The sequence below is a fragment of the Pomacea canaliculata genome, linkage group LG2, assembly GCF_003073045.1.
Source record: "Pomacea canaliculata isolate SZHN2017 linkage group LG2, ASM307304v1, whole genome shotgun sequence".
Lineage (NCBI taxonomy): Eukaryota > Metazoa > Mollusca > Gastropoda > Architaenioglossa > Ampullariidae > Pomacea > Pomacea canaliculata.
This window is the reverse complement of record NC_037591.1, coordinates 21,722,899-21,735,790: the sequence shown is the minus strand read 5'-3', so window position 1 is coordinate 21,735,790 and position 12,892 is coordinate 21,722,899. Positions and strand designations below refer to the sequence as shown.

At 40.4% G+C, this 12,892-nt stretch overlaps 1 protein-coding gene across 1 annotated transcript; it reads left to right on the top strand.

Annotated features, from left to right (window-relative positions):
* The first annotated feature begins 2,574 nt into the window (after positions 1-2,574).
* On the top strand, positions 2,575-11,298 carry LOC112556735 (zinc finger protein 808-like). The gene is made up of 8 exons (XM_025226016.1): positions 2,575-2,764; positions 3,476-4,669; positions 5,053-5,271; positions 5,926-6,542; positions 6,899-7,151; positions 7,631-8,698; positions 9,361-9,512; positions 10,573-11,298. Exons 2-8 carry the CDS (start codon positions 3,536-3,538, stop codon positions 11,030-11,032), a joined length of 3,903 nt encoding a protein of 1,300 aa, XP_025081801.1. The 5' UTR covers positions 2,575-2,764; positions 3,476-3,535; the 3' UTR covers positions 11,033-11,298.
* The last annotated feature ends 1,594 nt before the right edge of the window (positions 11,299-12,892 follow it).

Below are 12,892 nucleotides of genomic sequence, written 5' to 3'. Positions count from 1 at the left end.
TATTTGGCGAATATGGATAAGTTATGGTATTGTTTTGTGCTTTCATCTCCGAGCTGCCCCTAAATTGCCCTCTGGGATGAATAAAATGTTATTTTATATTTTTTTTAAAATTAAATCTACCGTGTACATTTTCTGAGTTTCGTTTATCTGACAGGCTGTGTTCAGTCATGTTACTTCTGCCTCGAATATTTCCGAACTGGTGAACTGCGGCGCTTTATTGAAATTTCTGTAAAATCTTTTCTTTTTTGCAATTTTGAAGGGCAGTTAACTAATAATTACAAATTGATGCTAGGACAGGAGACTTTAGAGCACAATATTTCTTTTCATTTGAAACAGGTTTTAAAAATCCACAGGCGAACAGACAGAGATTCTATGCACACAAACATAAATTTAAAAAAAAACAAACTCGTTGTCTTTGAAAGCAGTCACTTAAACTACATGTTTGTGCCGCTCTATGTTTACCTTTTGTAATCAAGTTCTCTTGCCATCGATCTAGTTTGCGATGTTAGCTTTGCCGAAGGCAAGCGACTCGATGTTTACTTGATACAACTATCATTTCTTTCTCCCACAAAAATCCAATCGCAGATCTTGTTTCTAAACAATTTTATTAGTTTTGCAGATTTTAGTATTTTACGAATCGTTATCTGTGTTCGAAGGTAAACATGGCTGAACCGGACTGCATCGTGTCGGCTCACGTTTCAGATGGCCGGTGAAGATGTCAGGTGGGATTTGAGCGTCTACGGGATATCTTTTTCTTGATCATCACGATAGTTGAAGACGCCAAGAACAGTCGAAAGTTTGCATCGAAACCTAGCGGCAACATCGATGTTCATGTGGCACTGACGTCCGTTCTGCCATGTGGGTGGCTCCGAAGGCTACGGATGCCCTTGGGCTTGTGTGTGTGTGTGGCCGGCATATAACGATTGCTATCTGGTAATATTTTTATGCATTATTCATTAATGCAAAAAGAAATCTTTGACAATTTTATGAACCAACCAACTTTAACCTGTCTCACCCGCAAACTCATAAAAGAAAGTTTTTGTTCTTGTCTAGTTTTCCTCCCCACTCCTGAAAAAAAAAACCCCTCTCCTTACCGTTCAATACCGCTCCTTACTACCTGCAGGTTGCCCGGTCACCGAACATCTGAGAACCCCATAAAAGGGAAGTGCTCTAATGTTAGAGGAATAAGTTCCTGTACATCGATTGCTGCAAGGTTGCAGATCTTGCTTGCAAGAACAGTCAAAACTTGCTTGAGTATCCCTGAGTACTCCAGAAGTGTCATTCTGCTGTTTGATATTTTTGGTCTCTCTGCTCAAAACCTTTCCATCTTTTGGTGTGTAACTTTTACTACAAGTAGCTTGGTCTCATGTCCTCTGCAGGATTGCAGCCCTCAAAAAGTCTTTTTACAATTTATATTTTCTTGCCATTTTTATTAAAAATTAGTCGCTGTTTTAGTTGAACTTGTACGCGTCGTTTGTGGGCTGTTCGTGTCTAGCTAAACTTGCATTGTCTCTTACTCGCCAAAAGTTAAGTTTGGATCGGCAAAGCATTACTAGCACGCACGTGTACACGTAATGAAACAATGTTTACATCACTAACATTGTTAGACGGAATGAATGTTTGCAGACGTACGTCCTGTCTTTCGACGAATGATTGCGATAACATCGATCACTCCTTCGGTTGGAGAAACTTGCGTCGTCCAGCGCGCGTTTAAATCAAAACAAAAGCAATAATGAAGGACGCATGACAAGAGAACACAATAAGCCATCAGAAATAAAACACCGCAGAGTTGTACACAAGTTTGAGTTGAAGCCTATATTGGCCTTCGTGCGGATGTAGTAGAACAGAACGAGGAAGGGCGGGGGAAATAGGGGTTTTACGTCGATCCAGCAACAGCCACGACAAAGCAGCCAGTAACTATAGACGTCTCATGCAGAGAAAGAACATCGTGCCCTAGACAAGATCTGAACCAGGGCAGCCATTCCAAACACGATGAGAGGAATCGATTTAAAGTAAAACTAGACGGGTAGCATATCCTACGATACAATCAAATTTTAATTTTTTTCCTTGATTTCATCCCTCCTGAAAATATCACGGACGATAGAAAGACAAAGGGACTACAAAGAATAACGATTTAACTGACGTAACAGTGCGCCAACACTATAACCATGCAGGTCGATCTCTCTGACACCATTTCTCCAGCAGTTTAATGCCTGTGTACCAGCCAATCTTTAATTGTTGCTGCTTCTGTTTTGGGTGTTTTGGCTTTTGTAAGGTACAAGTTTGTTAAAATCATTTATTATATTTTTTCTGAAAATGATACATTGCTACACATGTACATAGGCAACAGAAAACAGTAATTAAAGCACTATAGCAGGCTACGTAATCAAAGAAATGCAGGGATTTTATAAATTTAGATTTCGAAGTCAAACTTAATTTCTATATTTTGATTTTTGTAGTTGATATTTTTAAGTTTTAGTGGTTTACTCTACCCCCATTACCCAGTAACAATACGTGGGACAAAATGGAGAAGATTATTCCTGTTCTGACTATTCTGAGAGGGCAATTATCCGCAAAATGTCCAATTCTAATAAAGTCGAGTGTTAACGGAACCAGTCGTTACCGAACAACGGCTCCTCGACAAACTGGCATTACGAACTGAATTCAACTATTTTCAGTAAAGATAACATGGATATCGAACTAAAGCCAGTGAAAGTGCAGGTCCAGAAAATCTGCAAAGTCCTGGAACAAATTCTAAAAATGGGGTAAGCTTATTTGGCTGGTACCTTACGACGACCTAGCCCAGTATAATGCACTAGTATGCTCAGGACTAGCTTTAACTCTTAACCCGCTTTTATAGACGCGCCTTCTCCCTACTGTTGAATACTGTCCCGTTAGCTTCTTTGCAAAATGAAAAATTTGTCACAAATCATTCTAAAAATTGAGTAATAAAAAAAACAGTAATGAAAGTATGCAGCTTTAGAATGTTAACAAAATATACAAAATGATGTCTGCATTATTTAATTTATCATTTATTTAAATATTTAATTTGGAATGTATGGAGTTGTTGGGGTTTCTTTCATTAAAACTTACATCTTTCCTCAATAATGTCGCTGCCCAAACTTTTCATGGGAAGCTACTGCATCTGGATCGGCAGTTTATTATCTTCCCTTGTTACTTCCCTTGAACTCTTGCGCTAAAATCAAGTAATAGTGAAAGGCAAGCACAGCTAGATGACTGGTTTGTTGAGTAGTTGATAATCGAAGTAACTGGATTCTAACAGATTTATATTATGAAACTGTGAAACCAGCAACGACTAATATGGACATGCACACCAAGTTTTGACATTCATTAGGATTAGAGAACTATAAGTTTACAATGTAAAATTACTTATTACATAAAAAATTTTAATTCTGTTTTTTTTCCCAAAAGATCTGTTTACAATGTATAAAGAACTACTTGTTTTTTTTTTCAGATCTATTTCATTAGGAAAGCTTCAACAGTAAAAACATTAGATGGAGAGAGGCATTTGGGGATGCTAGACAATATGGAGCAACAAAATTTCAGATCTCAAGTTTCCCAAACCTTTCATGTTAAAAGTGACCCTGATAATAACAGTGATCGTCCTGCAGAAGAGGAAAGTATTCACAGTGGTAGGGGAGGAAAAACAATTAAAAAATATAAAAATGAAAAAAATAAACAATGCATACATGTAGTAATTCCAAAGGCATCTTCCCGACAAGCAAGTTCTAAGAAACAATATCAGTGTTCAATTTGTAATGCAATGTTTAATCAGTCTTGGAACTGTGTGTCACACATGCAGTCACACACTCGCATCAAGCCTACACTATCTTGTGAAATCTGTGGTAAAAAATGTAGCAAACAGAGTGAGCTGGCTATACACACACGTATCCATACTGGTGAAAAACCCTTTGAGTGCCCAAAGTGCAAACGACGGTTCGTCCGACTGGGCCACCTGAAGGAGCACATGCGGTGCCACACTGGTGAAAAGCCATACATGTGCAGCAAATGTGGCATGACATTCAGCTGCAGTAGCAACATGAAGCGTCATCTGAAAATACATGAACATAATAAGCAGTTTTCTGCCAAAAAACGAGCCCACAGGCAAACTGCAGATCCTAGTAGTCTTTGCACTATGATCCCATGTACACTTTATCCTATACTAGCACCAGAATCCAACCACAATGAAAACCATGATGATCACATGATCGCAAATGAAATAAGCCAAAAACAAGAAGCAGTTTTGTGTGATGCTGATATAGTAGTAAACGTTGATGATCACACTCAGAGACCGCTGAAAACTGCAAATGGTGACTGCATTCAAATTGTCTTGAACAAAGATGGGGCGCCTACAAGGGCAGTAAGCACTGGAGTCAAAGCTGGAATACCCCTTCAATGTAACAGTGCACAAAGGCTAAAAGCTACATCTCCTGAAAGTATTTCTGAGGCACAAGCTTCACCTTCTAGCACCAGTGCTCAAAATAGCAGTGAAGTAGCACATGTCCATGTTGTGACCATTGAAGGCCAAGGTGCAAATGAAAGTGGAGCTGCCATTACAGTAGTGGCAGATGGTCAGGATGCCAGCTGTCCACAGATACAGAATGATGGATCAAATCTCCTTGTTCTAGACTGGTCATTTTTATTGGAAGTAAGTGAAAAGTATTCAATATTTTTCAACATCTTTCAAAACAGAACACTGAAAATCCTGTATGTAAAAGATGCTGACACTTTACAGATGGCCACTGGATTTTGAGCATGTAGATTATTCATAAAAAAAACAATTGGCCTAACTGTAAATTCTGAAGAAGGGTTTAGAAAAAGTGAGGTAGCAGCTTTCTGCTTTTGCATATCAATTTATAGATTTTGTTTTTAAGAAGGTCCTGTCCTTTTTATGTCTCTTATTAACTAACAATAATTTATGAACTTAGGAAAGTTTAAGCAACACTTTTTGTAGGTCTACCAGCTTATTCAATATGTGGATTATCAATATAATGATTGTAGACCCAGCTTTTTTATTTTGTTTTTCTTTAGGAGTTCAACTCCAACTCTCAGTTGGCACAGGCCAGTCTGGTAGCACAGGGTCTCGCAACAGCTAGTGCTTCCACATCTGGAGTGTCCCCTGTACATCACACACTGTCAGCTGTTACCCTGCCATTGTCAGTCAATGACTTGCATCAGAGTGACATCCTGAAACCAATCACTATTACTATTCCTCATATGCAAGTGTCAGACTACAGCCTGCAACAACAGGCATGTTGTGTCATTGTCTTCTAGTCTGTGTATCTGAACAGGATGACAGTAAACAGAAAGAAAATATATATATACATATAAATAAATCATGAGCACATTTCCTCTTGTTCAACATCTCATAAAAAAAGATGTTCTAAAATGCAGTTCAGTTTTTTCCCAGGTATATTCCCTTCTTATGACTAAATAGCTGGATAATTTTTATTTATGTTAGCTGTCTAGGATTAATGTCTAACACCATTGTACCTAAAGGACTTTTTCCATAATTCAACAGTTGAAAACTTCATCATATATGTGACTGTGCTTGAGGTTTGTGTCAGTTGACTGGTGGATTAACAGATTAAATTCATTTTCATTTTGTTTTCTTGATGGCATAAACAGAAAGGAAAGTAGCATGGTGTATTGTCACTTCTTGTCTGTGATCCCACATTATCTGGACTTTCCACAGCCATTGACTCCTAATAGTTATCTAATTGTCTACAGAACTTATTTCTTTACATAAAATCTTTTTTGGAATATCTGTCTTTATTTTCAATTATAAATTACAATTATTTTCAAACTAGAGTGGCATAATTTGGTGTTTGAATAGACATGGCCATAAAGGACTTTAGACATGACATTTGGCTTTCAGTCTGCCATTTGTGATCTTATTATCAGGAGAACAATCCAGGTGCAGGTGTAGATGAAGTTGCTGCTGCAAGTGCAGCCATTGAGACAACCAGCATGCCACCTTTGCCAGCCGTATCAGCAGTATCATCAGTGCTATCTGCTTCACAACAACCATGCCTTGCAGCACAAATGCTGTTTTTTCCTGAATCAAAACAGCAGGAGGTGCAAGAAATATCAGGATCAGATACATTTTCAGCCCTTGCAAAATACATCGTCACTGGCTCAGGGCCACATCATAAAATGATCACGGTGCCAGTACAGCAAGCGACAGTGTCTGCACAGCAGGTGACAACACCTTTACAACAGACATCAGTGCCTGTACAGCAAGCAACACAAAAAGACAAACCGTGGCAGTGTGATGTGTGCCAGTTGACTTTCTCACGTCACTGGTACATGACTGTACATCGTAATGCCCATTTTCGACAGAAGTCTTTCAGCTGCAATGTGTGTGGTGCAACATTTCCCAGAGTGGGAAATCTGAATCGCCATATGCGTGTGCACACTGGTGAGAGGCCATTTAAATGCGAGGTCTGTTTGTCAACATTCAGCACAAAATATCGACTTGGAGAACATCAGCGCCGTCATAAAGGAATCAAGCCATTCAGGTGCAGTCTTCCTGTTTCTGCATAGTGTTCATTCCCTGTGATTAGCTCTGTGCCATGCGCATGTGGGTATTTCCTTGTAAACTGATGCATAATTGTTTGTTTGTTTCCATCTATATTTATAGGCAAGCTTGTGTGTGTGTGTAGAGAGATAGAGAGAGAGAATGAGGTTTAATATGGCTGTAATATGTTTTTGGAGTTCTGGAGCAGAAAGAGAAAGATATACTAGCATTAATATATATTCTTCTAATTATTAACAGTAATTATTGTACATGGAGTATGTGATCTTGTTTCCTGAGCGTAGATTTTGTTACATTTCCAATCCTGCCTGCCATGTGTCCTACCTGCATTGTCCACAGATGTGAAACTTGCAATGGTAGCTTCACAGACAGTTCTAGTTTGCGACGCCATCAGCACACACACAAGGGGGACAACCTGCTGCATGCCTGCAAAGTTTGTGGTGCAGGCTTTAACACCTCTCATAGTCTCTCCTTTCACATGCATGTGCACAACAGAGATAAAGAGGAAGGTGCCAGCAGCTTTGAGAAGGGCATCACTCTAGATGAAGAGGAGGCAACTGCTCGTGACATGCTCATCATACCAATTGAGGAGGTAGGATAAGCTATAGACTTTGGTGGTGGTGTTGGTGGTGGTGGTGGTGGTGGTGGTGGTGGTGGTGGCATTGGTTTGCATGTATTCAGTGTGTCCCCTTTTTCTTGCCAATCCATACTTGCTGTGTATCTGAGTGTGTACATGCATGCATACATGCACATATGCTGGAAACAGTGACCAATCACAGCTATTCTGTTAGCCATGGTGAGAGAAAACGAATCATGGAACTGTAGTGCCTCAGGTAAGACTCAGCCAACAACAGCGCTATACCAGAGATGCCAATATCATGTCAGAAGCCTATGAGGAGCCATAACAGGATCACTACCACCAAGAACAGACATGGCATTACTTATTACTTCAAACTTGTTACTTATACAATCCTGCTTCGTCAAAGTGAAAAGGTCAATGATTTACCTTAGTAATTATTTTTGCCAGGACATGCCATTATCAGAATTATTTATTTCTTTTTTTTTTTTCAGGCCAAGCCAGAAACTCCTTGTGTACTTAAAAAGACATCAAAAGAAGGAAGCGTGTCTTTTATCTGCAGTGTATGCTTCAAAAACTTCAGATTTTCAGCAGCTTGCAGACAGCACATCATGTGCCACACGGGCAGCCGTCCATTTGCCTGCAAGGAGTGTGGCGCCAAATTCTCACGGAAAGCCGATACCAAACGCCACATGAAAATCCACTTGAGAGCTAACCCACACAGATGCAAAGAGTGTGGAAACACCTTTATGAGCAAGTCTAAACTAGTTCTTCATGCGGAAAGTCACATAGACCTAAGTGAACGCATACATCAATGTGGACAGTGCATGGAGACATTTTCTTGTAAAACCGTTTTGCACATTCATCAGCAGTCCCACCTTAGAGGCAGTCACAGGAAGACAGTTCACAACACAAGTCCTCAGGATGAGATCCAAGAGAAAGGAGTTGATAAGGATTGTGATCCAAGCCACTGTCAGACCTTTGAAGAAGAAGTTGACAAGGATTGTGATGCAAGCCACTGTAAAGTCTCTGAGGAAGGAGTTGATAAGGATTGTGATGAAAGCCACTGTAAGACCCTTGAGGATCATTTAGATGCTGAGACTCTTTATGGTAAAGCAACAACACAAGCCAAGAGAAACGGGTTTAAAAATGATCTCACAGAAATTCATAATGAAAATAAAGCAGAAGACCAGCTGGTTTCTTCAGAAACTTTTAATCTCGGTAGAAAAGAAACGTCCAGTGGTGCCAGTCTTGTAAGTAAATCCATTAGAACTCCACGCAGAGAGGCTGCCAGAAGGCAACAAGTGCTTATGTCATCAGTCATTGCTGAGCTCAAAAGAAATCTTTCCTCAGACAATGAAATAACAAAACGCCAAAGCCGAAAGCAAAAGGTACTTCCTAGCTCCTTGGGAAAAAAGTTGCCAAAGGCCTCAAAGCAATACAGGTGTGACCAATGTAAAGCAGAGTACACATCGAAACCACGGTTTTTAGTTCACCTTCGTGCCCACAGTGAAGAATATTCCCTCAAGTGCCCACAAAGCCTATCAACTGCCAGCCGCAAGGTTATTTTTTTTTTACTTTGTCTTTTTTAATGTCAGCACTATGCAATTATCTCCAAGGCTGAGGTCATGTAGATGTGTTGCTGTTGTTAGAAACATTAATGTCCTCAGTGACTATCAGTTTTAATTGGCAATGTGTTCTCCTAGTCTTCTTAAAAATTCTGTAATCTTTACCGTTCATTATATGTGCCTGTTTGTGCCAGATGGATTACGCCATTGTGAAGAAAATTTAAAAGGGAAAATCTTCTCTGTTAGCAGTAGTGGGAACTATATATTCTCCAACTTTTTTGTCTTTTACAAAGTATGAAGATCCGATCAGGTGTTAGGTAATGTCACCATGAATTTTCCTAATAACCTTCACTGAAAGTGTCATAATTATGGAAATGACTATAGTGGACTAGGAAGGACTTTCAGCACTTCATTGTCTGTTGGAGTTTAAGTAAAAAATCTCAAGTGCCTGTATGTGCGCGCATGAACACGCGCGCACACATACACACTCTCTCTTCCTCCTCCCATTCATTTGTTTATCTTGTTATTTGAAAGTCCAGTAGAGTTTTTCTTAGCGTTTTCTTAGACAGTAAACTTATTTAGTCTTAGAACATAAAGCCCAACTACTAATTATTAGGTAATAATTGATAATTGATTTATCTTGTGTGTCATTTAAGAGAGTAAACACCGGAGGAAAGAAGCGAGAATGTAGCTTGTGCGGTCTGCTTTTTGCCACTCGTAAAAACCTGCATGCTCACCGGCTGGTCCACCAAGCAAAAAGCATGAGCTTTCAACATCACCTCCAGCATCACAGCCGCAATATTGCAAGGTTGGCTTTATTTGATACCTGTAATGTTCTATAACAGGGGTGGGGAAGACTCGACACACAGGTCTGTCGAGAGGGGAATAGGTCCTGCATGGACGATCACGCTCGCGAGTTAGATCTTCCTATGTCCACCTTGGCCTCGATTTCAAGTTACCCTGAAGGATGATCGTAAGAGTGTCTTGCTGGGCCACACGGCCAAACCAGACCACCTTGTGTTGCTGGACTGTGGCGAGAAGGGGTCCCTGGTGTCCTACGAGATTGGTGACCGTGCTATGCATTGGTTTTTATGTTCTTTGTACGAGATCCGAAGCAGCCTCTTCAGGCATGTGTTCTCGGATTCCTTGATTCTCCTCTTTGTATCGCCAAGCAGAGTCCACCTCTCACATCCGTACATCAAGATTGGAATTAGGTGGGAGTTGTACAGGCTGATCTTGTGGTAAACCTTATGATGTTCCTGTGTCAGATCCTGTCCAGCCTGGCCATTGCCGCTATCGCAGAAACAAACATTATGTGTAGAACAAATAATTTTTCAAAATGAAATTAATACTCGCCTTTCGTCTGGCTGATTTGACGCGAAAAGACGTCTTAGCATATAAACAACCCTGACTTTCGACATCTAAAAACCTAATAAAAATAATCGTGACATCACCACGCGATGTAGTTCCGACTACGAATACTCTAGCGATTATGAGTGCGGGAATAAGCCGTTCTGTCAAAACAGGATCAGATGCTAAGCAACAAGAGGGGGCTTTATGAATTCAGTCAGACAATAATGACTAAATGATTTGTTTGTATGGCAACCGAAAAAGAAAGATGTTGGTTGATGTCAATATTAATATGACGGAGGCCATTGTACTTTATGTTTGCCTCTTTTTTTAACGATGAATCAAAAAATGTCATCCACAGCTACCTAGACACTTCGATAATTTCACCATCTCTTTCCCTTCCTGATCATTATTTATACCTTTCTAACGTTTACTTTTTCTGGTACTTGAGGATTGATACCCCTTCTGTTATTCGTGGCTTTCATTCACCTAACACATTTCAATGTTTACCTTTACAGGTATAAATGTTCCAAATGTGATGCCTGCTTCAAGTCCCAGATGAATCTTACCCAACATCTCCGCAGTCACAACTCAGACATCCAAAACTTGCAGAAAACAAGGACCAGTTCCTTGCCATCGTCAAGCAGCAAACTGCAGTTGTCCAACCAACCAAAGCATTGTGAGAAGCGCCTGGTGGAGATGCAGCGACGGCTAGAGCTGGGAGAGATCGCCTTTCGATGCCACGTGTGCAAGCTGGAGGTGAAGAGCAAGCAGGCTCTGACCGCGCACCTCAGCGTGCACCCTCTGTGTGCGCAATGTGGCATCGCCTTTCACCACGCCTGTGACCTCTCCACGCACATGAGAACACACACTGGCGAGAAACCGTACACGTGCCACACGTGTAGTTTATCATTCGCCAAGAACAGTCAGCTGCGGCTACACCAGCGCAAGCACTCGGCAGAAGCTGCTCAGCTGTGACCGCTGGGGATGCTCTTTTCAAACCTTAGAGACCTTAAACAGTCTCTGGGTAACAGTAGCTGTTAATGAATTAGCATCTATGGATTCCGTATAGGAATCACTGTCAAGCAGAGAACATATTCGCACTTATAATTGAGAAGTTAATGATTTTATTTAAGGCAATAATAATTGGTTATGTACATACATGGCTTGGGAGAGGGGGGGGGTTATATAAGACCGTTTTGCATTACTAAAAAAATTACTCATATGCAGAAATAAAATGTGAAAGAAACCAAAGCTCCTTTTATTAAAAGTATGATATTGAAAGATGTCTGTCTTATTGCCCATAAAAAATACTTTAAAGAAATGTTGGTTTCCTAGCATTTGAAACACCTTAGCACATAATATACACAAAATTGCGAATTTAAATATTTTTTTAAAAAAAACAAACATTTGAATAAATTTTACACTACGTGTCTATGTATTTTAAACACGAGCCTGGCCAGCGAGAACTGGCAAAGTGCGTCTTGTCTGACGCTGTATCGAGCTCACTAGACAACGGCGCGAAACCAACGGAAACAAAATAACAAATACGGATCATGTTCTTGCCGGTGACTTTTTCCAAAAAAGAATTTTTTTATTTATTTCATTTGATTTGATTTTTAGCGGACCGCGTTTTGCTCCATGAAGTTCTTAAACAAAACGACAACCACTGCAACGTCCACCGTTTGATTTCTCGTGCGGAAAGGGGCGTCCTTTTGTAATCGGCGGGAGTAGGTTCTCGCTAGTTCTTCAATACCTCCATAGTTCATGCGTTTGAGGCAGTGGTGCAGCACGCTGTAACCTTAAGGGCTTCGCACACGAGCGTCACAAGCAGAAGCACAGCGTCAAAAGTCGCCGGCGCTAGCATATATATATATGTGCTAATAGTGCAGTCTGTACTAGAAAAGAATTACCTAATATGATGTTAATTGCAATATCACGATCAAGATTACTTGGCTTCTTTATCAGTGATAATCAGAATTGTAGCAAAGAACACAGAAAATTTATGTATGACCAGTGGGGTGTTATTGCACATTTTTTCAGTATTTCCTGCAGGAGAGGTAACTAATAACTATGTCGCACTGTTTTATCTGTGCTTAAATTGTAGCGCTGTCATCAGTATTTTTAATTACGTTTACCGATCGGTTAAACAAATGTAGTTAATTTTTTTTAAACAGGGTGCAACTGCACTTTCATGGGTATGTGTGCATGCAGACACACACATGCATCGACTGGCTCAAAATAACTACAACGCACTTTTTTTTTTAAAAAGAAATTGATGAGTTATCCCGAACACAGTAGGATGAAAAGATTTTATCGTCTACATCAATCGCTGAAGGAATAAAATGAAGGTAAGTGTTTATTTCGCTCAGTCAAGCCACATCCATCTTCACTGTGTGTTGATGAGTTTAAACCGTTAAAGTTGAAATAGCTCAGTCGACAGTGATCTACTTTTTCTTCATTGTCAGCTCGACCCACCGACGGTCGGTGCCATTAATTTCTCATCCGAGGCTGTCTTAGTTACACCGGTGTCCTTGGATGGCTGACGCAGGCGATAAAACAACGATGGCTGGTCACGCGACAGTGTTCACAGGGATCGTGGCGGTGACAGGTACCTGGGGGCAGTCACGACTCCCATTGTCACAGTTATGGGCACTCACAACTCTCGGTAAAATTTCTCACAGAAGGTCACTGCATTCCAGCAGGTACATGTGAACTTGGATAGAATAAAGGTCTGTGTCTCTCCCTCCTCCCTCTCTTTTCCCCCTCAACGCTTATCGTCTGCTTATTTATTAGCCCAGTGACATCGCACCCACCGTCAAAGGTAGGATCAAATCG